The sequence below is a fragment of the Monodon monoceros genome, unplaced genomic scaffold (genome assembly GCF_005190385.1).
Source record: "Monodon monoceros isolate NGI ecotype Baffin Bay Population unplaced genomic scaffold, NGI_Narwhal_1 Super_Scaffold_1, whole genome shotgun sequence".
NCBI lineage: Eukaryota > Metazoa > Chordata > Mammalia > Artiodactyla > Monodontidae > Monodon > Monodon monoceros.
The window spans coordinates 25,983,159-26,009,480 of NW_021703765.1; the positions used below are offsets into that span (position 1 = coordinate 25,983,159).

A 26,322-nucleotide genomic window follows, 5' to 3' on the forward strand; every position below is an offset into this window, starting at 1 on the left:
CCTTTAATGAAGAGCCATACCTAATCCCTTTATTTTTTCATGCCATTGACTGTTGAAGGAACTGGGCCCAATGATCTATAAAATTTCCACACTCCAGACCTGCCTGTTTGCTTCTTCTTGGTATCATTGCTTCCTTATTCCCCATATTTCCTACAATCTGGAGGTCAGCTCTAAAGGCTTGATTAGCTTCAGGTTCAACATTCTTTGGCAAGAATGCCTTATAGGTGGTATCAAGGCTACTTTAAAATGGGACCTGTGTCCTTCATATTACATCACAGCTGTCTCAGTCTCACTGATGCTCACATCTAATGGTGGATCCAGGGGCTGTCTACTCGATTCCTCCATTGTAAATTTACCCCATCACTCTTCATCTAATGGCTTCTCCCAGTGACGATCAATTAGGGTTACAAATGATTTTCTAATTGTTATTTCTTATCCACTTATTAGCTAGAATTCTTCTGTAAAAAATTGTCCCTCAGGCTATTTGATTACCATGAAATATAGTTCATAAATGAAAATCGAGATAAATGATTAATTCTTCTCCTTAATTCCAATCACCCAGATAGCTTTTACAACACTGAACAAATTATAACAGAGTGTTTATTTTCTAATTCATCTTGTTCTTCTTGCTTGCTTCCGCCGAAAACTCTGATGAAATCACAGAATGAATTTATATATTTTCTTTTGAATAATATAAATTCATAGAAATATAAAGGACCACAGAAATCACGTATTTTAACCCAGTCACATTGCTCAAGTAAGGAAACTGAGGCATGGAGACATGATAATACGTTCAGTATGGGGGGTATGCTGAGAATGCAGTCCAGATTTGCCAAATCCATGTGTGTCATTCTGGGCATCCTAGTTTGGATGATGTACATGTGAAAGTGTTTGTGGAAGAATAATAGCTAGATTCTTGTATTCTTTAATAGCTAGGACTGTGATGGCTCCATAACTCATTTCAAATCATCTATTTATCTTGTTTAAGAAATTTTGTTTACCCACATGGACCTTAGCTTGACCAAAAAAAAAAAAAAAAACCTGAGAGTTCACTATAGAAAGTAAATATAATTTATCAATTCTATGTTTATTGAGCATTAAGTCAATATCCCTGTGATGCAATCAAGAAGTCATAAGACATGGTTCCCACACCTTAACATCTAACTGGAGAAGTCAGACATACAACATAAAATCACCATAAAAGAGTTAGTTCATGTTCATGACCTCAACAGCAAAGATTTCCCGAAAGCCATCTGTGTCCATAGCCAAGTGAATGGACACATGATGAATGCCGTGGGACTGGGGAGTTTGGAGGGTTTCATGGAGGAGGTGGGGCCTAAGTTGTCCAGAGGATAGGTGGGAATTTAGGGCAGGGAAATAGCTTGGAGCCTTAATGAAGAGGAAGGAAACGCTCAAGTGGTGCTGAATAAATCTGTCTAAGTAGGGTGGAGGATTTGCATTAGCGGGGTCTTCCTTATTGAGGTAAGGAATGAAGTGTATGGAGACAGGGTGAAGAAAGCCCTACATATGAAAACACAGAATTGGGCCCTTTTTTCCCATCAGGTATGGAAGGCCACTGAGGAATCGCAGGTAGTAGATGGCATGATGAAATCCAGGGAGCATGTAGCAGTCAGTCTCTCTCCCACTCAGAATCTGCCCTCTCTTGGCTGGAAAGATTGGGACCCCATGCTCATTCAGTTTTTAAGCTTTTTTCTTATGGTAAACCTTAGGACATTTGGGATAAAACAATCAATTCTACTAGGGCAGGCCTCTGCTCCCTGGTGGGGCTTTGAATTATTTTCCCCCTCCACTCACAGAATGTTACCACCAGTGTCCTTCTTCCTCATTCTTCCCTATTCACTAATAGTGCACACTCATGCATTCAATGAACATTTGTTGAATAATGTGCTATAAGCATTGCTCTAGGCACTAAAATATAGTGGTGGATATATCAGGCAAGACCCCTGCTTTCATGGGACTTACAGCCTAGTAAAAGACAGACAATATATAGAAAATGTGCAAGGAAATAAAAACAAAATTATTTCAGATTGTGAAATGGGTATATGTTGATGTGATGGCAAGTAATTGAGGATGAGGAAACCTCTGCAAATAGTGTGGTTAGGAAAGGTCTTCCCAAAGACAGGACATTTGATCTGACGCCTCAGTGATGAAACACTATGGGCATTCAGAGCCTGGGGTATATTTTTCCAGGCAGACCAAAAAGTATATGCAAAGTTTCCAAGGCAAGACTGGATTTCATATATTAAGGTACTAAAAGGCCAGTGTAAGTGAAATATAGTAAGTAAAATTGCAAGTAGTATGAAATGAAATCAGAATGGAAAGGGACAAAGTCATGTTGATTCTTAGAGTTGTTAGTGAGCTGTTTGTATTTTATTCTGAGAGTGCTGGGAAGCCACTGAAGGGTTTTCGATGGAGAAGTCACAAAATCCTATTTACGATTTTAAAAGATCACTATGATGCATGTAGAAGGATAGTAATTATACCATTGCATATAGAAGTAAAAGTCTGGCTAGCAACTAATTATCCATCAATAAGAACAAGGTAGAAAACTTCTTTTGTGCGCATACAATGGAATACCATGCAACTGTGAAAAATGATGGGAAGATATTTATGTACTGATATAGATTGTAAGTGAAACGGTAAGATGTCAGGCAGTGTGGGGTGTTTGCTATATTTGTGTCAAAAAATAAAGTAGGACTCTAAAAGAGGAGACTTTGTAAAGAAATGGATTCTCTAATGGTGCGATTCAGATGGTTCCCTATTGGTCTATGGTGGAGACCATCCAGGTAGTGCTGGCCACACAACTAGCCATGCTATAACTGTCGGTCTGTCAACTTCTCTGGTGCCTTCACCAGCAGAACCCAGCCACATGGCATCAGCCTGCCCAGGGCTGCCTGCTCCCATGTTTGATAGGTTATTAGTCTAGAAAGTTGTAGTAGGATCCTTGTTAATCACATCCAACATTTCCAAAACAAGGCAACTAAATAAGCAGTGAGCATGAGGCTGAGAATGAAGCTTCTTTATCTCAGAATGGTTGGGGTTAGCCTGCTATTTACCATGGAAGAAGTTTCTTTGCAGAGTCAGACTTGGAAAGAGAACTGGGGATGGGGTGAGACAATGCCATGCTTTCAGAGGAGAGAGGAAAGGGGGATGCAGAGGGAAGGGAGCAACCTGCCAAGAAGCACCAGGGCAACCCGGGCCAGGTAGGCTCCTCCTCTGGTTGTCTTCAACCACACACTGGGGCACTGAATTGCCTGTGGATAAAGTCAAAGCCAGCCCAGAATCCACCCTTCCCATGAGCTCACTGTTTTGCTCTGTCACCACCCTGCCTGGAGCTCAGGAAGCGTAATTCAGGAGTGAAACCTGCCCAGGACGTACAACAGGGTGAAGAGTGCATTCCAGCAACAGAAGTGATCTCATGATGACCCACCTCTCCGGTTAATGTCATCCCCCTCCACTAACACTCACACACACTTATGCACACACTAACACAAAATTCTCATTGATTCCCATTGATCACTATTGCCATGATATCATAGAAACACCATCATCCTGGAGAAGAGATGACTCTGATACATTAAGCCAAGGTGTGGCTCTGGGACCAGCAGAACCAGGAGCACCTGAGAACTGGTTAGAGAAAGAAATTCTTGGACCCCAGGACCCCACTACAAACCTAACTGAATCAGAATCTCTGGGGGTGGGGCCCAGTTATCTGTTTTAACAAAGTCCTCCAGGTAATTGCCATGCAGGCTCAAGTTCTCAGCCTTGGCTACACATTGGAATCACCTGGGAAGCTTTAAAGACTGTTGATGCCTGGGTCACACTCCAGAGATCCTGTTGTAGTTGATTTGGGTAAGGCCTGGACAGGGAATCACCTCATTCATATTCACACACACACACACACACACACACACACACACACACACACGGTAGGGGATTGGGGGAGAGCAAAGAATATCTTCCACTGGGACATCTTCCAACAGGACCAACGATTTGTCTTCTCTTCCTCTGCCTCCCTCTTCACTCCCTCTTCCTTCCTATGTTCCGCTCTGGAAGCCTGTTAGGACTGCTTCCATGGGTCTGACATGCACCATCTCTAGGCTGAATACTTCAAGCCTTATTAAGCAGTTGAATTAGTGTATGATAGTATCAGGAATCATCTCAGAAAGCAACCAATTTACAAACTTACAGATGGAACTGGCCCTAATGCAGGAAAGTCAATATATTTATTGAGTTTTAAAAAGTTTATCATAAATACTGACATTTTAAAATAAAGCACCTTAAGTGTATCTAATAGAATGTAAACACTCGAGCAGTTTGATGCCCACATTTATCCACTTAAACGAATACCCAGACTGTTACTAGTCAAATATTTTACATCATTTCTTAATCTTTTTGAACTTATATTCTATGTAATTCTGAAAAGATGAGGAACAGGGAGGTGAAGTAACTTGCCCAAGGTCACATAGCATGTATATGGCAGCTCTGGATACAAATCCAGATATCTTGCTTCGGATTCTGTTATTTCCATTTATTACTAACCATTTGTTATTTACATTTTGAATTTAAATAAAACTTAAAATATGCATGCCAAAAAAATTTTGTTGATAAAATAACTCACCACTTTTTAACTCGACAGAACTATTTTAAAATTTAACTTGTTTTAGGACTTGCTGTTTAGGACTTGCTGTTAGGACTAAAACATAGTAAAGATCTATGTTTTAAAACATATGAAGTACTTTTTACACTGGGAATGAAGCTATACTAGGACTGCCAGTATGTATGCTCTGTCCATGAGCCTTAATATCTACTCCCTGCGGACTGGGCGACTGGAAGTGTGTGTCCACCTTTGTGTGTCTCTTTGTGTTTATAACCCTTGAGACCAATGGCAAGATCTAGAGTTGTTGCTTTGAGCAGTGTCTGGTCCTAGAGAATGGCTTTTTGGTGGGAACAATGGGACTGCCCCCACGGCCCCAAGTGGCACGAGAAGGCAAGATGTGAGACCAGAATATAAACATGCCTTCCTTGTAGGGTTGCCTTGTGGACATACTATGGACATATACATATTAAAGGACATACACGACCCTCTAAGAGTTCATGAACCCAAGTTAAGGATTTTGCAAAGAGAATTATAGCCTCTGGGCTAGAAGTGTCTCAGAGATAATCTAACCCAGCCCTTCATTTCATCAACAAGGAGACAAAGGCCCAGGAGGACAGAGAACTTGTCCAGGGCCACACAGCCAGTGGGCAGGGGGAATGGAAGTCTGATAGGGGAGGGAGAACACGTTCAGCTCCCAGTCCCCATGTCTCTTTCCTACAGGGATATTTCCTGGCTGGCACCTGAGCTATGTCGACGTGAAGGACAATTCCCGCGATGAGACCTTCCGTTTCCAATGTGACTGCTGGCTCTCCAAGAATGAGGGCGACAGGCAGACAGTCCGTGACTTTGCCTGTGCCAACAATGAGATCCACGATGAGCTGGAGGAGACGAGTACGTGTGGAGACCGGTGGGCCCTGCTTAGATTCAGCCTGGGCTGAATCTTCAGTTAAACAAGAGTTAGCTCAGGAGGGAGGTGGGAACAATGTTGGAAAATCTAAAGAAGGAACTCTTACAGCTGCAGGGGAATCAGATGCCCAATGAAGGAAATAATATTGGAGAGGTGCATAAGTAAGCACCCTAAATGTTGTTTCGTAGACCTGGAACAGCCAAGATACTGGTACCAGCTCATGGCCCCAAATCACAGGGACTAATCAGGTAGAGGAAAACCCACGGGGGATAAGCTTACTCTGCCCTGAGGGCTGGGCTGGGCAGTTTGATGTGATGCTCCCTCTGGTTTATTTTTCTGTCATGGACTCTCTCCAACTGATGTCTGTGACAACAGCCACAAAATCAAGCCTTCCTGGAAGCAGAATGTGCAGGGCAGCCAGCTTCTCCACCAACCACTTTCTCTTTGGTTCCTTCCTCAGGGGATGTTTAAAGGGAAAGAGTAATTGGTCCCTAAGGTGGATGGCCATCCAGGACCAGGAAGTGTTTCTTTAATACAGATGTTAGTATCTGCATCCAACAGATTTGACAAAGGCTTATCAATAGCAGAGCCTGATGTGAAGAAAGGATCTTCCAACCTTAGTTATTAAGGTAACACTAGCCGTATGAAGACATAAACCCCCAAATCTCAATGGTTAAATACAACAAAATTTGTTTCTCACTCACATAATAAACCATCCAGTGCGAGTGTTTGGCAAGAGGCCTTCCACACTGTGATTCAGGGACTCTTCTCATCTGTCTGCCATTTTCAACACGTGACTCCCACATTTCTTGCAGAGGGAAAAGAGAGCATGGAGAAGGCACACTCCCCTACCTTAACATATTAACTCACATTCTATTAGTCATGCAGCTCCACCTAGATGTAAAGGCATCTGGGTAATGCCATACCTGGCTGGACAGTCACTCCCTGGCAAGCACTGTACACCACATGGCAAGGGAAGCGTGGATCCTTGGTGGAAAGCCACTCAGCCTTCTCCGCCATGCCATCAAAACTACCCAATGATGGACTTAGCTACTTCAAGAGGCAGTGAGCACTGATGTCCCTGGTAGCATTCAAACAAGGGCCAACTACTCATCTATCAGCGTTACTGCATGGGAATTCCCGCCCTAATTCAGAGGGTGAACTCTCAGCTTCTGTAATTGCACTTACTGGGAAGTTACTGGGGGCCCAGTTTTATTTTAGATGCTAAGTGTGATACACACTGCTTTGTGATTTCTAGTTTATTTGTATGGACCTTTGTCCATGTGCAGTTCTCCCTACACAGCTGTAAGCTCCCAAAGGTCGAGGACAAAATCACTCATGTTTGTAGCCCTCTGCAGCTCTCTAGGCTTTGGGACTTAGTAGGTACACAAGTCGTTAGTGCTCAGCAAATGGAAGAAGATGCAGTCGGTCGTTTTCCTTAGAGCCTCACAATCTCATTAGAGGGAGAGGCTAATATACAAATGCCAACACAAGCAATAGAGGCTCCTTGGGCCATTGGTGTTCAGGGGAGAAGAGATTCGTCAGGCTGGGAGAATAACCACTGAGTTTCTTTCCCAGATTTCCTGCCAAACAGCTGCTAAGACCTACGGGATTTGGGTTGGCAGGGAGATGGGCAGAGGGGAAGCATCACTTGCATTATTTCCAGAAGGATGTGTGTGAGCTAGAGATGGGAGGGCAGGGACACGGAGCCCAGGAGACGGCCTGGATCAGTCCGTCTTTACTAGGAGCCTGCAGAGGGCAGAGTGGCGCCTTCTAGGCTGCCCACAGGGGGAGAGACAGTGACACCCGTGTCCTAAGATGGAGGCTTATCCTGGGGAGAGCCAGGGACGCAGTTCAAGCCAATCATTTCAACCCTCAGCTAATTTTATTTAACCACTTGGCAAATACTTATTGAAAACCTACTAAGTGCCACGGCCTAGTGTGGGTTCTGGGGACACACTAATGAAAACCTACTAAGTGCCACTAAGTGTGGGTTCTGGGGACACACTAATGAATAAAGCAGAGACCCTGCCCTCATGGCACTTACATTCTGTGTCTGTGTCCCCAGGGGCACCTCTGGGCGCTTGACTTGTGAGAATAAATATGCTCTCATACTTGAACAGAGCTTCACGTGTGTGAAAGCATTCCACACGTCCCCTGCTCTCACCAGGTCCTCACCACCCCACTCCCACCCTATGAGCTAGATAGGGGCAAATTCACCCCTCTATATCATAGGTAAGGAAAACCAAAAACCAGAAAGGTGAAGTGACATGTCTAAGGCCTAGCCATAGCTATTAGGACTCATATATCCTGATTGCTAGATCACGACTCATTGCACCACCGCAGCCTAATTGGGCCTGGCTGGTACTCCAGACTGATCCATTGCCCCACCTTGTTTAGCTTCCTGTTTTCTGCCTTCACCTCCAACTCTTTTTTTTTTTTTAATATAAATTTATTTATTTATTTTTGGCCGTGTTGGGTCTTCGTTTCTGTGCGCGGGCTTTCTCTACTTGCTTCAAGTGGGGGCCACTCTTCATCGCGGTGCGCAGGCCTGTCACTGTCACGGCCTCTCTTGTTGCAGAGCACAGGCTCCAGACGCACAGGCTCAGTAGTTATGGCTCACGGGCCCAGCCACTCCGCGGCATGTGGAATCTTCCCGGACCAGGGCTCGAACCCGTGCCCCCTGCATTGGCAGGCGGGCTCTCAACCACTGCGCCGCCAGGGAAGCCCCGCCTCCAACTCTTGTGAGCGGTTCCTGAAGCAGCTCCCCATCCTCTGCAAGCATCTGCCTCTGCAGGTGATTCCAATGTGCAGGCAAAGCTGAAAATCATCGGCAGCCTTCAAATAACACTGATGTCGGAGTCTCACCCCAGAGGTTTTGTTGTAATCACTCCTGGCTAAGTCCTGAACAGTAGGATCACATGCTCATATGTGCATACACATGCACACAGCACACACACATACATGCACACCCTCATGCATGCACACACACACACACACACATGCATACACACATGCACACCTGGGAGGACAAAAATATCTCTCTCTGGAACATCCTCCAACAAGACCAATGTCTCCCTCTTTACAGCCCTCCTCCTTCTTATCCACCCGCACTTGAAGCCTTTTAGGGCTGCTCAGTCAGCCTTATCTGCAACATTTCCAGCCCAAATACAGTCCAACTTGATGGCCAACTCCCCAAGGATGGAAGACTCACTGCTCCACAAGGCAGCCCTGCTTAAAAAAAAAATTCATCTTTATATTTACGTTCTTGAAGTTTCTATCCTTTGGCAGTCCCAATGGGATGGGGTCAAACAGAAAATTTCAGGAGTGGTCAGGACCCTTGTTTGTACATGCCTGAACCCCACCCCTAAGCTGGCTCCAGCAAAAAGGGAGCATATTGGTTCCCAGAACTTGGAAGTTTCAGGTGGAGCTGGCTGGGACTTGGCTGTCTCCAGAGGCTACAATGGTTTTAGTATGTCTTTGTCCCCCTTTTCCTCTTAACTGTTTCTTTCTCTACATCATGAGAAGATGGCAGCTGGTACCCGCAACCCCACTGCCTTCTAACTTAACAGCTTCGGTGGAAGGGAAGAGAGCATCTCTTAGGGAATAATTCTGACTCTCCAGGCCCGGGACTCTCAGCCCCATGCAAACCACATGGTAGGAGCTCGCCAGAGAAGGGTCCTGACAACATGAGTTGGGGAAGGTGACGTGGAGCAGTAAGGTCCTGATGCCCACCAGATGCCCAGGCGTCCTCTGGTGCTACTCCATGGAATCAGGTGCCCCTGCAGTCCTGGCCTCAAGGCAAACACCTGTCTGTTCAGGAGTTGCTCACCTGATAGGATGTTGGATCCTCTCGGTGCATCCTGGGTTGCTGGTTCATCTCCCTCTGAGGGTGCCACGCCCAGAGCCCAGACAAGATGTCAAGGGTAGCCAGATCTCCTCTCTCCTCTCCTGCCACCTGAACCACATTCACCACATTCACTGGCTTTGCTGGTGGCCCCTTCATGTGAGGGACTCGCACGGTGGCTGCTGAGCCACTTTCTCCAGCCGGGCTGGTCCTGTATGGGTGTTGGCCCCAGGGTGAGCCTCATACGGACCCCTCCTAGGCTGGGCTCCTACCGGCCCCACTCTTTCAGGTCCCTGGTCCTCCTCTGTCTTTTCCTCCCAGCAACCTATAAACAAAACTGAGAGTCATGCCTTCCACATTTTTATCAAGCCATTGATGAAATGACTTTCCAAGGTGGACATATGCTGATTGAGAGACCGTTGATGCAGCTGGCCGCATTTGTTTCTAATCTGTGTAAATGTCCTCACTTACACACCTTCCTTCTCTACCTTCTCCCCGGGGCTATGAGGAGAGGATTGCTTATGGTCCACATGCGCTGCTTCTCGAATGGTCCACTTGAGTTGATCGTAGAGAGCAAGTAGGTTCCTAGCGCTCCCTGCCTCCTCTCCTGGGCTCTGACAAGCCATTTCCTCTACAATGCCCAGGATCCACTTTGAAGTCACAGGTGTCTGGTTTGCAGAAATACTTTACCGGCTGCTGGGAAAGCAGAATGGCAGTGGGACCACCCCCTCCCTGCAATGGCTTCGAGCCATGGGCAGTGGCTCAGCCATTTCACGTCCCTGGGCTGTGAACGGTTGGGCCTGCAGAGCCCCGCTCTTCTTCCAGGGCTTGTGCTGTGGATCTCTTCCCCTATCGTGGGCACTTTTGCCCTGATTCATTCTACCTGTGACTTGAGAGGAGTCACAAAGGCAACAGTTTGCTGAGAGGCCGGGATTGACGTTACATGGAGCTGTAGGCACAGCCATCCCTTCTAATTGTCTTTATCACATCTCTGAGATAAAAGCACAGAGATCAAACTATCCCTTTGGATCCAGAATCCCAAATCCTCAATGATTCACTTACTGCAGCAAGAGCTGTATGCACAGGGAAACCTCCAGACAAATATTGTGTCCTCCCGTGTGCCAGCTCCATCCCAGCCTGGTCCCTGGGGAGTGGGGCTGGATCATGTGGATTTCAAGCCCCTCTCATGCCCCTCAATATCTTTGCTTACGCTGCTCCCTCCTCCTAGAGCATCCTTTGGTTTTCCGCTGATCATAATCATGGCTCTTTTTCAAGACCAAGCTCATACGCCATCTTCTTCATGAAGCTTACTGCGATTAGCCCAATCATTCATTGTTCACTCAACAAATATTTATTGAGTGCCTATGTGCCAGGCACTGTTCTGGGCTCTTAGGATCTATAAGTGAGCAAAACGAAGACCCCTGCTCTCATGGAGCTTACATTCAAGTGGGAGGGGGGAATACAATAAACGGTAAAATAATCAGTAAACTCCTTAGCATGTCAGAAGGTACTAGGTGATAAGAGAAGATAATAGAGCTCAGTAGGGCAGGCGCTGGGAAAATCAGGCAGGAAGTGTTGTTCAGGTGGTCTGGCAGACTCTGTGAGAAGGTGACATCTGAGTAGGGAGGAAGGAGGGGAGGGAGTGAGTCAAGCCAACATGGGTGGGGGTGGGGAGAGAAAGGGGACATGCTCAAGGCAGAGCTCTGAGGCCAGAGTGTGCCTCCTGTTCTGGAATGGCACGGAGGCTGAGCGGAGCGAGCAAGGGAGAAAGTACTGGAAGGTGAGGTTTGAGAGGTAATGGGAGCCTGCTTTACCCTCCCTCCCATGCTATTTTGGCCCTTCTTTTAAGGTTATTCTGTCCTGTGGTGCAGTCGGTGTTTCTGTCTGGGGCTAGAGATGGGCTCTAGTGTCGCCCAGAGTCTAGCCCAGTCCTGACACTTGGCAAATGCTGACATGCTTGTGGGAGCTGCGGGGGAGGGAGGTCGTGGTGCTGAGCATGACACCGGAGTGAGAGCTGAGACAAGACAGGGAATGAGACTGCTTGCTACAGAAAGTTCGAGCCAACTGGATCTTCCCCTCCCCTTTCTGTAGCTGGGCCCCGCCTCTCCTCCCTTCTCTTTGCACACCGTCTCCACTTTGCATCTCACAGACTCTTCCACCCCTGAGAACCGGGCCCCAGCGTCTCTCTGAAAACTCATCCCAACCTCATGGATCCTGGAGGCAGAGGCGTTTGGCCCTTCACTCCCAGTGGCTCCCATGCTTGCCAGGAAAAGAGATTGCTACTATAAACAAAATGAGGACACCACTCTAGACCCCAAATTGAGGCAGGTTCTATTTATAGTGCCTCAGTTGTAGCGATTTTAACCTGCGCCCCACCCCAACCCCCTTAAGGCTGTGATCTAAGACCAGATGTAGGACCTGCAAGGAGTGGCCAGTTTGCTCCTGCTCTGATGGTGAGTGCTGCTTCCCCTCTACTGACTCTCTCCCACCTTTTCCACCACAGCCTATGAGATCATCATAGAAACCGGCAACGGAGGCGAAACCAGGGAGAACGTCTGGCTCATCCTGGAGGGCAGGAAGAACCGATCCAAAGAGTTTCTCGTGGAAAATTCTTCTAGACAGCGGGCGTTTAGGAAGTAGGAAGAGGGGTGCCCACAGGGGAATGCGGATTGGTGGGGCGCATAAGAGAGGGACCCCAAGAACCAACCCTTTTAGTGGGGGCCATAAATATACAAATGGGCCTAACCAGCAAGAATTTATTGAGTGCCTACTGTGTGCCAACCCCATTCGAGCTCCAACGGATGAAACAAGGAGATTTAGAAGAGGGAAGAGAGGGGACTGTCATTTAAAGAGAGCCCCCTCTAAGAAACTAGAATCTATATTATTCCAACTACTAGAAAGAAGGGATAATTTTGTAATATGATAGAAGTGCTAATTATGGCTACAATGGCAATCATAGTACAATATATAAATGTTTCCAAGTGACATGTTTTACACCTTAAATTTACACAATAGTATATGTCAAATGTATGTCAATTTTTAAAAAGTTAATGGAAAACTACAACAAAGATCAGTTAATAAATTAATTAAAGCAAGCCCACTCTGCGGCAGGGCCGGGAATCACACAGATATTATCCTGTGTCCGTGCAGGTGAGGAGCTCACAGTCTAGTTGAAAAGGGAGACATTCACCCATAAGAATGCAGAAGGATCATATAAGACAGCGTAGACTTTTAGGAGGGAGGGAGGGGAGAGCCTCTAAGATGCTTTATAGGAAAATCAAAATTGGGTCTCGTGTAACAGGTGCCTCTGCTCAGCACTCCCGGCTGCCTGCCACACGCCGGAGACTCTCACCGCCTCCTGCACGTCTGAGCCACCTCTGAACTGCTCAGAAGCCCCCTTCATCTCCCCGCTCTGTCCAGAATTGCCTACATAAAATCTCCCCCTGCCATAACCCCACTGTACCTTCTATTCAAACCCCTCTGAGTGGGGATGGTTGGAGCTGACCCCACACCTGCAGACTGCCCCTCCCCCTTCTTTTCCACTGCCCTTTCCCTCAATGAACCCAGCCAAGTCAGCACTCCCCCCAGAAATGTCTGCACTTCCAATCCCACTGTTCCCATCCCTTGGCTTTGCCACGTCAGATCGACATCAGAGGACTCTTCCCTTCCCCCGCCTCTGCTCTCTGAATCTCATCACCCTCTTCAACCCAATGTCCAAGGCCCAGGACCTCACCCACCTCCAACACCATTCGATATTACCAATCATTGATTCCGGGACCAAGTAGCCGGAAGGGCTTTTTAATGGTTATGATTGTCTTGTTCCGAAACTAGACTGAACGCTTAAGCAGTGGAGACCTGACATCAGGTCTTGCTTGCTATTCTATCTCTGTTCTTCAGACCAGTGCTTAGGATACAGTTGGCACTCAGTAAATGCTTACTTCCTTTAGTGGGCATGGGCAGTTCTCACTGGCCATATCTTTGCATCCTGCAGGGGGACCACGGACATATTTGAGTTTGACAGCGTCTATCTGGGAGACATTGCCTCCCTCTGCGTGGGCCACCTCGCCAGGGAGGACCGGTTCATCCCCAAGAGAGAGCTGGTCTGGCACGTCAAGACCATCACCATCACCGAGATGGAGTACGGCAACGTGTATGTCTTGGGCCTCTGCCCTCTTCCCCAGGAAGTGCCACGCAGTCAACGGGGAGGGCCTGTGGCCAGACCAGATGGCAGGGTGTGAGGTGTCCCCTTTGAGGTGAGGTCACCTCACTCAGGAGGCGTATGAGGCAGGAAGGGAAGAGGCAGCTACACTGCTTCTGGAGCTTTCTGAACCAGAGGCTTACCCCAGAGGCAGGGGACTAGACTGGATGACCTTGGGTGCTCCAGTGATGCTTCTTTGGAAGGAAAGAAAAGCCAGTCAGACAGGGCCAGACGGCTGAGTCTTTCCTTCCCTTCCCCCATGATCACTGTATAATGATAAAGAGATACAGCTTTGAAGCCTGCTGCTCCACAGTCAGAGTGAAAGCCCATCATTCCTGTGGGCAGAGTAGAGACCAGCTGGAGTAATCCCATGGCCCACGGGCCCTGAGGACCCCAGATAAGGAGATTTACATTTCCCCCACCAAGGCCTTCTGGGAAGTCAGGCATTTCTGCAGGATTAAGGGTCTTAGTTACCTGGGTAACAGTTCACAGCCATCAGTTTTTCTAATTAATGCCACTTGGTGACCACGTTGGAAGACAGAAAGAGCCCTGAGGCTCTGGGAGGCAGGAAAGACACTAAGAAGGAACCGGGAGATGAGCAAGGGGAGGCCAAGGGCAGCGCATGCCTCGGGGAGGGTAGGCCCAGAGAGCAGCTAAGGCAGCTGGACATCCCCCCAGAACCACTGCCGCCCCCCCCCCCCCAGCTCCCCTCGTGCCCCTCCCGGCCTGGCCCTGCTCCTGGCAACGCCTTTCACAAGAAGCGCATGGGACAGAAGCAGCAGCCCTGCCTGACCAGGCGGGTCCCAGCTTCAGGCTCCAGCCTTCAGGAGCCCAGCTTCTCAGAGAAATGTCTGTCCACGTTAGACCTGCCACCTGCAGGCTCCCTGGAATTGGCTGCCTCTGACCAAGATTCCACTTTGGGGATTAAGCAGGAAAGGTTCTCACATTTGAACTTCCGTCTTAGCCATCTCAGGCTGCCATAACTGAATCTACAGACTGGGTGGCTCAAACAACAGGCATTCTTTTCTCACAGTTCTGGAGTCTGGAAGTCAGAAATCAGGGTGCCAGCAGGGTTGGGTTCTTATGAGGCCTCTCTTCCTAGCTCACTGTGTACTCGCATGGCAGAGAAAGAGAGAGGGAGATCTGGCGTCTCTTCCTCTTCTTATAAGGGCACTAATCCCATCATGAGTCCCCACCCTCAGGACCTCATCAAAACCTGATTACCTCCCAAAGCCCCCATCTCCAAATACCATCACTTTGGGGGTTAGGGGCCTCAACAGGTGAATTTGGGAGGAGAGAACTCAGTTCATAGCAGCTTCCCTCTCGGGCTGCAATGTTTGTTATTTATTGCTCTTTTTGAGAAAAGAGCAATAAATTTACAACAGTAAATTCTGTAAGAGCAATACTGACGAGGACTTGAGAGCTGGGATACAGGGGCCTGGAAGAGTTCCAGCTCACCCAGCGAGCCAGGGCCAGGTCAAAGCCCCTTCTGCAACTTGAACTGTCTCCCTATGGAAAGGAGCGTGGCTGCTGATACTGCGCCTCTGCAAATGCTCCAAATAAACAAAACAATACAATACAATAATAACTCACCACCTGAGTTAGCTTTAAATCCACAGTGTTGGCTGTGAGAGAGAGAGCCAAAGAGCTCAGCACCACTCGGCACCTTCTAGTGTCAGGAGGAAGGGGGTGAAGAACTTCCCATCCCACAGTCCTGGGGCCGTTATAGGATTTTTCATCCAGTGGAAAGAATCTGCCACTCCCAGTGAAGCATCTTTTCCTACATTCTCAAGAGTGTGGCCTTTTGTCAGCAGTGCTTGGGCTGGAAGGGGAGGGAGGGATGTCCATGGGGTGGGGAGCTTCCCAAAGGGAAGTGGGTGCAGAGAGTGCAGGTACCCAGATGCTAGAGCTGTCACGGATCAGCCGTGTAGCCTCAAGCCATAACCCAGCACCTTTCAGGGAAGAGAGCTCGATGCCTTCCAGAGTCTGGTGGGAGGGGAAGGATGGCAGGGGTTCCAGCCTGGAGGGCTCTCAGAAGTCATACTCCAGCCTACCTACCTGCGCTGGGTCAAGCCTGTGATTCCTGGTGTATGAGAACCTCCCCCCAACAAAATATCACCTCTGTACAGAGAGGGGACAGTACAGGGGTGTTCCATCATTGTGGCTATTTTCGTGTCACCATTCTAGAACACATTTAAATTCTGCCGTGTAAAGACCACTTAAATAGCACTGTATATGGATCCACAGTTCCTTTCTAACCAGCATATTGGACCATAATATTTGGATTTCCATGAAATACAAATTAATTTGATCTCAATCTCATAAACACAACAATCTCAAATTTTTATGTTCCAACCGATTCCAGTCCTGACTCTTCTTCAGCGTTTCTGACCAGCTCTTTTTCGTCACTAATATCCTCAGGACCTTGGTGGAAGGACACACAGAGAGGCTTTTGTTTCTTTTTTTTTGTGAGGGGGGCGGGGTACACGGGCCTCTCACTGTTGTGGCCTCTCCCGTTGCAGAGCACAGGCTCCAGACACACAGCCTCAGTGGCCATGGCTCACGGGCCCAGCCGCTCCGCGTCATGTGGGATCTTCCCGGACCGGGGCACGAACCCGTGTCCCCTGCATCGGCAGGCAGACTCTCAACCACTGCGCCACCAGGGAAGCCCTGTTTCTTTTTTTAAAAAACCAAAGTGGAATCGTTGTTTTATCCCATTATCATATATAATGCATAATCATTTTAAAATTCAAATAAGGCAAAAAAGTGTGTAAAACAAAGTAAAAATTCTCTAAAGCCCTACCCATCAGAGATGGCCATCTTGAGCATTTGGTGACTCTGTTCTCTCTGGCATATTTCTAATGTCTCACACACACACACTGTTCACAGAAGTGTGATCATATTCTACTTGGTTTTTTTAACATGTTCATTTTTTTGTTTGTTATTCTCTGCCTTGCCTTTATTGTCGCCCATGACACTACCCCCATTGCCAGTGGGAACAGCCTGGCATGTTCTTCTGCAGCTGGAGTCTTAACTCCACAAAGCCCTGAGGTCCCACATTTTGGTGATCTTATAATTACATCTATTAGGAAACATTTCCTTATAACTACACCAGTGAATATTTTTCAGCCATTAAAAACAACAAATTAGGTTTCCCTGGTGGTGCAGTGGTTAAGAATCTGCCTGCCGGGCTTCCCTGGTGGCGCAGTGGTTGAGAGTCCGCCTGCCAATGCAGGGGACACGGGTTCGTGCCCCGGTCCGGGAAGATACCACATGCCGCAGAGCGGCTGGGCCCGTGAGCCATGGCCACTGAGCCTGCGCGTTCGGAGCCTGTGCTCCGCAACGGGAGAGGCCACAACAGTGAGAGGCCCACGTACAGCAAAAAAAAAAAAAAAAAAAGAATCTGCCTGCCAATGCAGGGGACACAGGTTCGAGCCCTGGTCCGGGAAGATCCCACATGCCGCGGAGCAACAAAGCCTGTGCACCACAACTACTGAGCCTGCGCTCTGGAGCCCGTGAGACACAACTGCCAAAGCCCACGTGCCTAGAGCTTGTGCTTCTCCACGAGAAGTCACTGCAGTGAGAAGCCCGTGCACCGTGATGAAGCATAGCCCCCACTCGCTGCAACTAGAGAAAGCCTGAGTGCAGCAACGAAGACCCAACGCAGCCAAAAATAAATAAATAAATTTATTAAAAAAAAAAGAAAGATTTAAATATGTACCAGAAGACTTGGATCAATTCCCAGGAAGTATTGTTGAGTGAGAAAAGTAAGATATGGGAAAGAATGCATTATACGATGCCATTTTGTAAAGCGAACACTGACGTCCCGAATGTGTCCGTGTCTATGTGGGTCTGTGCAGGGTTGGGTGAAATGGAGGGAAATTTGGCAAGATACATCTACAGCTGTTACATGGGTTATCTGAGGTGAAGGCGAGATGCAGGAGGGGTACGGAAAGAGAAAAAGGAGATAGAGCCAAGCAAAAAGGAAAAGAAAAAGAATGCATTTAGAAGAACACCCATATGATCACAGGATTTTTGCATTTATATAGAATTATGTATATTAGTGGGCATTTGCATAAAGAAATACATTTTAAGTGAATGTTTAAGCAAAGAATGCGATTATATCTCCCTCTTAGAAAGTATGGTATGTAACAACAATCTAGATTTATCAAGTGACGAGTTGGGGGCAGAGAGATCTCAAGACAGAGTAATGATTTCTTGTGAAGTGTCTTTAAATGGCTGGCTCGTCAGGTGGCCAGGCAGGCTGTCTCTGGGCCCCAGCTCTGTGTCAACTTGTGCAGTGACTTCTCTTCTCCAAGCCTTCATTTCCTTTCTGCGAAATGGGAAGACGAAGTCTACGTATGACTCAGGGCTGTTGTGGGAGTTGATGAGATGCACGAATGCAAAGTCCAGGCATTTAGTGAGCAAGCAGAAAACCAAGTTCTTTTTGCTGTTATGTATTTTCATCTAAAAATTGATTTTGCACCACTGGGCACGCCCTTTCAGGACTGTGTTCCTGAAATCGTTAGCCAGTGCCAGGATTGCTTATTTCCAAAGCTGTTATTTCCAAAGCGATTTGGATGGGAAAAAAACCATGGCAGTTGTTCAGTCCAAACCTCTAGCACTGCCAGTGGGAAAATCAAAGTCACATAGGTAGTAGGTGGCAGGGCTGGGGCAGACCCCAGGCCCCATTACACCCTATGCAGCGTTTTCTCACTGTGTCCTCTGACTTCTTTCTTGGTAATTATTGGACTCACTGTCATTACCCAGAGGCTAACATTGTGGCGGGGGGAGGGTGTAAAGAAGGGACTTTTTGGTCCAAGACCATTTCTCTTGGCCCTGGACTTGCTTCTGTTTGTGGTAGCTTCTTCAGTACTTTGTACTGAAGTACTTTGCACCCCTTTGTACTATGTTGTCCATGAGCACATGCGTGTATGTGTATGCACACGCAACACACACACACACACTCATAGTTCAACTCAGCCAAGTGCGAGGGTTTTGGGAGCATACATTTCATAGCTACTTTTCCACTTGGCTTTGCCTGAGATTGTTGTTCTGGATCCCATAGCGCCTCTGAAGGTGACAACACTGGGTAAAATCATTCATCGGTCCCTTTGAAGGGGCAAGGGGATCAGCCTGGTTGGCGTGGAGTGAGCTTAGAGAAAGGCAGACAGCAAGTCAGAAAGGTAAACGCTGGGAGGAGGGTCGGATCATGTAAGGTCTTGCAGGCCTTTGTAAGGTGGTGATTTTTATTTATTCTGGGAAGCCGGTGGAGGGTTCTGAGCAGAAGGATGACATTCTTGGGCTTACATCTCCACAGGATCACTTGGATGCTGTGGAGAGGAGTCACGATAAGTAGCGAGAAGCAGGCAGACCAGTCAGGAAGCTGACACGTTCCAGGTCAAAGATGGTGGTGACCTGGATGAGAGGGGCAGCAGGGCGGAGAGTGAGATAGCGCATACCTTTTCAAGTGGGCTGATTCTGGGCCTATTGTGAAGATGGGGTCAATGGGAATTGCTGGTGGATCGAATGTGGAGTGTGAGGGGAAAAGGAAAAGGAAAATCAAGGAGCAACTAAAATTATGAAGATGTCACTCACTGTCAACTCTCAGATAAACGAGACCCATCTTCACATTTTAATGCAGACATTTCCTGCCCTAAGATCCTGTCACCTGGGGAAGGAACCACTTGTGGATGCCCAGGGTCCTGGGGGAGGACATGAGCCTTGGCTGGTGTGCACTAACCTCCCCGACTCCCCCCGCTCCCAGGTACTTCTTCAACTGCGACTGCCTCATCCCCCTCAAGAGGAAGAGGAAGTACTTCAAGGTTTTTGAGGTCACCAAGACTACGGAGAGCTTTGCCAGCAAGGTCCAGAGCCTGGTGCTGGTCAAGTACGAGGTCATCGTGACGACGGGCTATGAGCCAGGGGCGGGCACCGATGCCAACGTCTTCGTGACCATCTTTGGGGCCAACGGCGACACGGGCAAGCGGGAGCTGAAGCAGAAGATGCGCAACCTGTTCGAGAGGGGCAGCACCGACCGCTTCTTCCTGGAGACGCTGGAGCTGGGCGAGCTGCGCAAGGTGCGGCTGGAGCACGACAGCAGCGGCTACAGCTCCGGCTGGCTGGTGGAGAAGGTGGAGGTCACCAACACCAGCACCGGCGTGGCCACCATCTTCACCTGCGGCAGGTGGCTGGACCAGAAGCGGGGCGACGGGCTCACCTGGAGAGACCTCTTCCCTTCCGTATGAGGGCTAGAGGCCCTCGCTCCCCCTTGCCACCAATTTGTCCCAACCACACCCGCTACCCCCCACCTTGGCTTTCAGCAGTCCTTTCCCGAAAGCCTCCTGGAGCTGGGACTGGGGGCCAGAGCTCCAGGGTCCTTCAGAGGCCATTGTGGGCAACGGCTTGTGGGGTCCTACACCCTCTCGGGTCTCCTGGATCCAGATGAATCCATCAACCTGTGTCATAATCCGTTGCTGCACAAAAATAACTTTTTGCATTTTCTTTTTCAATAATAGCAGTGACCAGGCTGAAGCTTGCTGCCAGGTGTGGATGGGAAATTGGGGCTTCACCCAGGGGATAGAAGTGGGGAAGAAGAGGCCATCAAGATGATGTATTTTAAGCAAAAACTAATTAACACTTTTTTCCCAGAAAAGCTGGGCTAATTAAATTATTACCAACCACACCCTGCAAAGGACTCATCTGGGCATCTGCTCACTTAGATATGCATCCTTTTTCCCAGTTTCAATAAATCCAGGGGCAAACAGAGAAAAACATCAGGAGGAAGAATTTTAGCTGGAAGGATTTATGACCCTGTGAACAGGTACATGAGTCTTTCTGTCACTTTACAAAGGACGCATTGCCAAGTGCCGGCTGGCTGCCCCAGCCAGTGATAACACAGTTGAGACCCGGAGACCTGAGCAGGTGATAGGGTGCAGGGAATAGGGGGAAGAAGGTGCCTGGAACAGTGCCTGGAACTGCCTGGTCCCTGCTGCACCCGGGCTTGGAGGGGAGGAGGGCATCGGTGGTGTTTAGAACTATGGCTCACTGTGGGCAATGTGGACTGAAAGCTGAGAAGGGATTGGAACAAAATAAAGATGTGGTCTCTGCCCTCAAGGGGGATGTGACCCTGATGGAGAGGCAGCAAGAGAACCATATATTCATGGGCATGCACAGATGTGCACGTACACACACACACACACACACATCCTGATCAACAATCACAGCTGGAGTGCAGTACAACTCAGCCCCTGACTTCTGATTTTCCTGCGGAGGCAGGGGTGGGACTGAGCAGAAAAGTGCATCAGGCCAGGAAGTCTTCCTGTAGGAGGTACCCGGTACCAGGATTTCTGCTGTGTCACCATGGACCCTCTAGCCCAGACAGGTGTAAACTTGGTGAGGCTTCATTGCTCTGAGCTCTCGGAGACCCTTGGAGAGAGGCTGTGGCAGTAAGCACAGGGCCGGAGGCAGCAAGAAGCAGTCTTAAGTCCCAGCTCTTCCTTTTCCCTGCTGGGAGAGCTTGAGCACATTGCCTCATCTCTCAGGCCTCAGTTTCCTCATCTGTCAAATAGGAAGAATGATAATACCAACCTTGTAGGCTACTATGAGGACTACGTGAGTTAAAATGCAGACAGTTAATTCAGCGCCTGCACTGAAGGGTTTGTCCATCATGTTAAACAAGCAGGACTTAAGGGGGCTGGGGTGGGGTGGGAGAGAAGTAATCATTAAATAGCTTTATTTGTATCTTTTTCTGGAGCCGGTTCTTCCCTTGTCCCTGGATGAAACTTAAGGCAAGCCTCATAACTCTTCTGGACTCTCATAGGTAATAAAACATCCAACAACCACTTTAAAGTCACAAAGTCCATCTCAGTTCTGTAATTTAAACGTGTGGCTCCAATACAAAGGCCAAAACATTCCACTCAGAGTTGAGCCTCCTCCCGTCCCCCAGTTCAGTCCTATCACAAGTGGTAACGAGAGTGAGTAAAGAGCGAGCGTGTGGGTGTGTCAATGTGCACACAGGTGTGTATGTGTGTATGAGTGTGGGGTCAGCCTCACCTCTCGTCCCCACCTTGCCCTTTTACCCCTGCTCCCCGCTCTAGCTGACCCTGGTTTCCCACCCCTGGGGGGCAGGGAAGAGAGGTGACGAGGACAGCTTCCTGTTGGGGGCGCTACTGTGGTCAGTGTCCTTTCTGGACTGGCAGCTGTTTGGAGCCTTCCTCCCATGAGCACTTGTGTGGGTTCTAACTCAGGCCCTTCACCACCCCCACCACCCCCACTCTGTCTTGCTTAGGATCTAAGACACCCAATAGGATGTCATCTGGCATCCTTTGCTCTGACAAACTCTGGGCATTCAGACCACTTGTCTCTGCCGTCAGTGGCCGGTCAGCCCATCCCTCATCCACACGATTTCTCTGGACACATCCCTTTCTCCAAATAGCCCCACTGAAACCCCAGTCACTAGCCTTGGGCAAAGGGCAGCCAAATGGAAGGAAGGAAGGGAGGAAGGAAGAAAGGAAGGGAGGGAGGGAGGAAGGGAGGGATACTCCCAGCCCACCCTCAGCTCTTTCTGAAAATCCTGCCCTCGTATCCATGGCCTCTTTCTCAGGCTCTCCATCCTCTGTCATACCTGGAGGACGAGGCTCAGCTCAAAGTTAAAATCGCTTTCTGCCGTGTCCTCTGGCAAGTGCCACTCAGTCTCACTATGGAATGCATCATCTATTGTCTTGTGGAACCAGCCAAGATTGGATGGGAAAAGCCCCTTGTTTTGTCAGTTGCTGATGTGCTCAATCAATGTTGGCTCACTCTTACTGGGATAGGGCGGGCCTGGTTTGGGGACATACCCCATGACCTGAGTCAACTTTCTTTCCATCCCTTACCTTCCCTGCCTCCTCTGCTTCCCCTCAGGGGACTTGTTAAGATCAGATGAAACTACTGCTGTGAAAGCCCCTTCGAATCTGTTCTGCCTTCCGTTCATCCGGGTGCACTTCATCTCACACAGGGCACTCCCCCACCTGCCTCGTTCCCCAAGTTCTCGGGACCTGGGCCGGTTGCCCACAGATCTGCGTCCAGCATGTTACCCTCCAGCAAGGCCACACCCACCATACCCTCTGCTGTGCCTCCTCTGGGGCTGTTCCTGTGCTCTTAAGTCTCCTCACCACCGTCCACCCCTCCCTCCCACCCTGTTCTGAGGCCCCAGGCTTGGAGGGTATAATGGTCAGTAAAAAAAGTCAGACACAGCAAACAAATATGGTATATCATCACTTAGGTGTGGACTCTAAAGCAAACAAGCAACGACAAAAAACATACCAGACCAGTCTAGCCTCCCTGCTTTGTAGGGACGGGAACTGAGGACCAGAGCAGGCCTCTGACTCACCAAGGGTCCCACAGGGGCAAAGCCGCACTTGCACCTGGCTATCTGACGCCCTTCACACTCTGCGGAGGAGGTGGAGGAAGACGTGCACATCGGTGGAGAGGGGAGTCTTGCAGAATCCACGTGTGTCAGGTCCCATCCCCACAGCCCTGCATCTTTGCGCTGGCACTGCCTTTCCCTTGGGGCCCTACACTTCTCCTTCCTCCACCCAGGCTGCAGGCAAAGGTCGAGGGAGACCCACTTACCAGGGTGTTGGGGAGAAGGGTAGAGAAAGGAGGAGCCCCTGCTGCCCTCTGCTCCCACCTTCTGCTGCCCCTGAGCCTGCCCTCTGCCCTGAGGAATGGGTGCCAGACGCCCATGAGAAGCCCCCAGGGGAGGGCTCGCTCAAAATCTCACCCCGTCTGCCTCTGGGCTGGGCTTTACCTCTCAATTCCTGCCTCTTCCTTGCAAGCCGGCACAGGAATCCCCCTTTTGGCAGGGCAGAAAGGAAAGCTGGGATCGGGAGGAACAAGCAGAACGCCCAGGGTGCAAACTTGAGGGAGGCGCTAGACCTCAGGCTTGTGCAAAGCCAGGGCTGGCACCCGAAGCTGGGGCTTCCTTAAACATCGCACCCAGGGCATCTCTCTTGCCTCACCCTCAGCCCTGGCCCTAGAAGAAAGACAATCTTCTACCCAAAGCCCCCACAAAGCTCTGTACCCCAATAGTCTGAATTCCAAGGCTGAGACCCAGCAACCAGCCATGGGGAAGATGATGATATACCCTTCTCTTGGGAAGGTCCCTCCTGAACCCCTCTCACCCTAAGGCCCCCGCTGCCGACATGGCCCCTGGTCATCACTGGGGTGGTCAACCATGGCAGGTGGTCCTGGATGCCACCTCTCCTCCAGCCAAGACCAAACCCCTCACCAGGGCTCTGGGTGAAGAAGACAAAAGATTTTTTATAAGGATGGCTTCTTGAGTGCCCAGGTTTTATATCAGTGTGATCTTTCCTCACTTGATTTAGAGATAAGTCAGCATTAAAGAATATTTGGAGAGAACCTTAAATGTAATGCTACAAATACAAACAAAGTACTTCCAAATAAATATCCCGGGGGTCCACATTAAAGAAAAAAGACTCATTCGCAGTTAGCACAAGCTACTTACACAGGAACTGTTGCACCAAAATCTAAGAAACACTTGCTCTTAAGCAGGTTAAACAAAAGCCTTCCATTTTATTTTCTCAGCTCTTTGGCTGAACAACACTTTTCTTCCAAGATTTTGATATAAGTACACTCAGCCCAGTTCAGATACACCCCTTCTTGAATTCTGATTATGTGGGCTCCAATGGCATGAGGTCAGAAGTCCTATGGGTGCCCCACTTCCTGAGGACCCTTGGTGTTGTGTGTCTGTCCTGAACAGGTACCCCCATTAGTCCCAGCCCCTTGACAGAGCTCAGCACCAAGCATCACTCACGCACAGACACCCAAATGCCCTGAGTGAGGGCAAGATAAAGCTTCCAGGGACAGGTGGGGGACCTCAGCCCTGGACAAAGGGAGTAGTGGAGCCTAGAGGAAAGGAGATTTGACATGATGGGCCTGAGTGAATGACTTTTTAAGGGAGGAAAGAACATTTTACCCTAAATTTAAAAGGGGAACTTTGGGCCCTGGGATGGTGGAGGGGGTGGGAGGCAGTGTTGCTAATGAGCTGGAGGGAAGGTGCTTCCAGCCTTGAGGACTCAATGTGGCTTTTCTTCTAGAATCTCCAGCTGAATGTGGAAAAGACTTTTAATGAAGCAGCGATTCCTGGTGTCTTGGTGTTGAGGCCTCAGCCACCAGTCCTCCTACTGGATAGACAATTACCAGTGGCTGACCATGGCATGGAATGGCCAGAGGGGAAGAGCAGACATTGATGGGGCCTGGGAAACTCTCCAGGAAAAGGAGACGGAGAGAAGGACAAGAGGAGAAATACTATGGAAGGCAGGGATTTAACAAAAAACAAAACATCACCATCATCACCCTCCACATGGCTAATATTTATAGAGTGCTGACTACGTTCCAGACAGTGCCTTACACACGTGAGCTCATTAAACCCTCAGAAAGGCCTATGAGGCAGGTGCTACTGTTATCCCCACCTCATAGATGAAGAAACAGTAGCACAGAGAGTGTAAGTAACTTGCCCAAAGTCACACAGCTAACAGGTGCCACAGGAAGTCCAAGGGCAGGGGTTCTCCTCAAATGAAATGTTAGCTGGAAGCTCGAGGTATGTAAAGGTGGAAGGACTTCAGCTGTGGCTGGTTGGGGGCAGGGAGGGTTCTGGGACAGAAAGTGCTCAAGAAGTGCAGGCCCCGCGGGAAGGAACCCTGCTTGCAGGTGAGGCTACGTGCAGGGCACAGGGGAGTGCGGAAAGGACAGTGCCTGGCGGGGGAAGGCTCTGGTTTTCTGCCTCCAGGTAATGGAGAGTGTGGGGGAGAAGAAAGGGCCAGAGGCCAGGTGTCATCTTGGGGCCACGCAGTGTCTGCTGGGGTGCAGCAGCTGGGGAGGCCTGGGAGTGAGGTGAGGACAAGGTGCAGGTTAACTTGCTGGGTCACCTTGACTGGCCACGGGGCGCCCAGATTAAACATGATTTCTGGGTGTGCCTTTGAGGGTGTTTCAGATGAGATGAGCATTTGAACCGGTGGGCTCAGTAAAGTCACCAGCCCTCCCCTGTGTGCGTGGCCTCTTCCAATACCTGGAGGGTCTGGATAGAGCCAAAAGCAGAGGAATGCAGGATGTACCCCTTCCTGCCTGTCTGCTTGAGCTGGACGTCGGTCTCCTCCTACCAGTGGGACTGGGATTTTCCCCACCGTTCCCTAGCTCTCAGGCCTTCTGGACTCAGACTGAATTATACTGTTTGCTATACTGGGTCTCCAGCTTGCAGAGGGCAGATCATGGGACAGCTCAGCCTCCAGAATCATGTGAGCCAATTCTTCCTCAAAATAAATCTCCACATATATAATATACATATGATATATAATATATATCATATCAATCCCATTGGTTCTGTTTCCCTGGAGAGCCCTGACAATCACAGCTGGACTCTGTCCTCCTTGACCTCCTGAGGGTTATGGAGACTACGAGTCACGGGCAGAGCTTGGGTGATTTCTGAGAAGTCTGTCCTCCTGGGCACTGAGATAGGAGGTGGGAGAGGGGTGGAGATTCTCAAGGCTGCCCGTTGGCCCACGTGTTGGATAGGCAAAAAATCCGAGGAAAGAGAGTCACTCCCCCAGCCCCAGAAGGCCATGACCCAACAGAGATTAAGTAGACAAGGACAACAGAGGTAGTCCGGGGAGATGTTGGGGGAAGGAGCCTGGTCTGCCATCCTCATGCTTACATTTGGCAAACCGGGGACGGGAGTGTCCACATGG

At 49.1% G+C, this 26,322-nt stretch overlaps 1 protein-coding gene across 3 annotated transcripts in view; it reads left to right on the forward strand.

Annotated features, from left to right (window-relative positions):
- Positions 1 to 20,336, forward strand: part of LOXHD1 (lipoxygenase homology domains 1) — a 201,602-nt gene extending 181,266 nt beyond the window's left edge. The window contains exons 18-22 of one of the 3 annotated variants that reach the window (XM_029227620.1): positions 5,342 to 5,512; positions 11,879 to 12,011; positions 13,367 to 13,525; positions 19,341 to 19,639; positions 20,092 to 20,336. In XM_029227620.1, the coding sequence (XP_029083453.1) occupies positions 5,342 to 5,512; positions 11,879 to 12,011; positions 13,367 to 13,525; positions 19,341 to 19,639; positions 20,092 to 20,156 (827 nt within the window). In that variant the 3' untranslated portion in view covers positions 20,157 to 20,336. Of the gene's footprint in view, positions 1 to 5,341; positions 5,513 to 11,878; positions 12,012 to 13,366; positions 13,526 to 19,340; positions 20,054 to 20,091 lie in introns of those variants that run through there. The other 2 variants (XM_029227631.1, XM_029227610.1) reach the window with 2 other exon arrangements.
- The last annotated feature ends 5,986 nt before the right edge of the window (positions 20,337 to 26,322 follow it).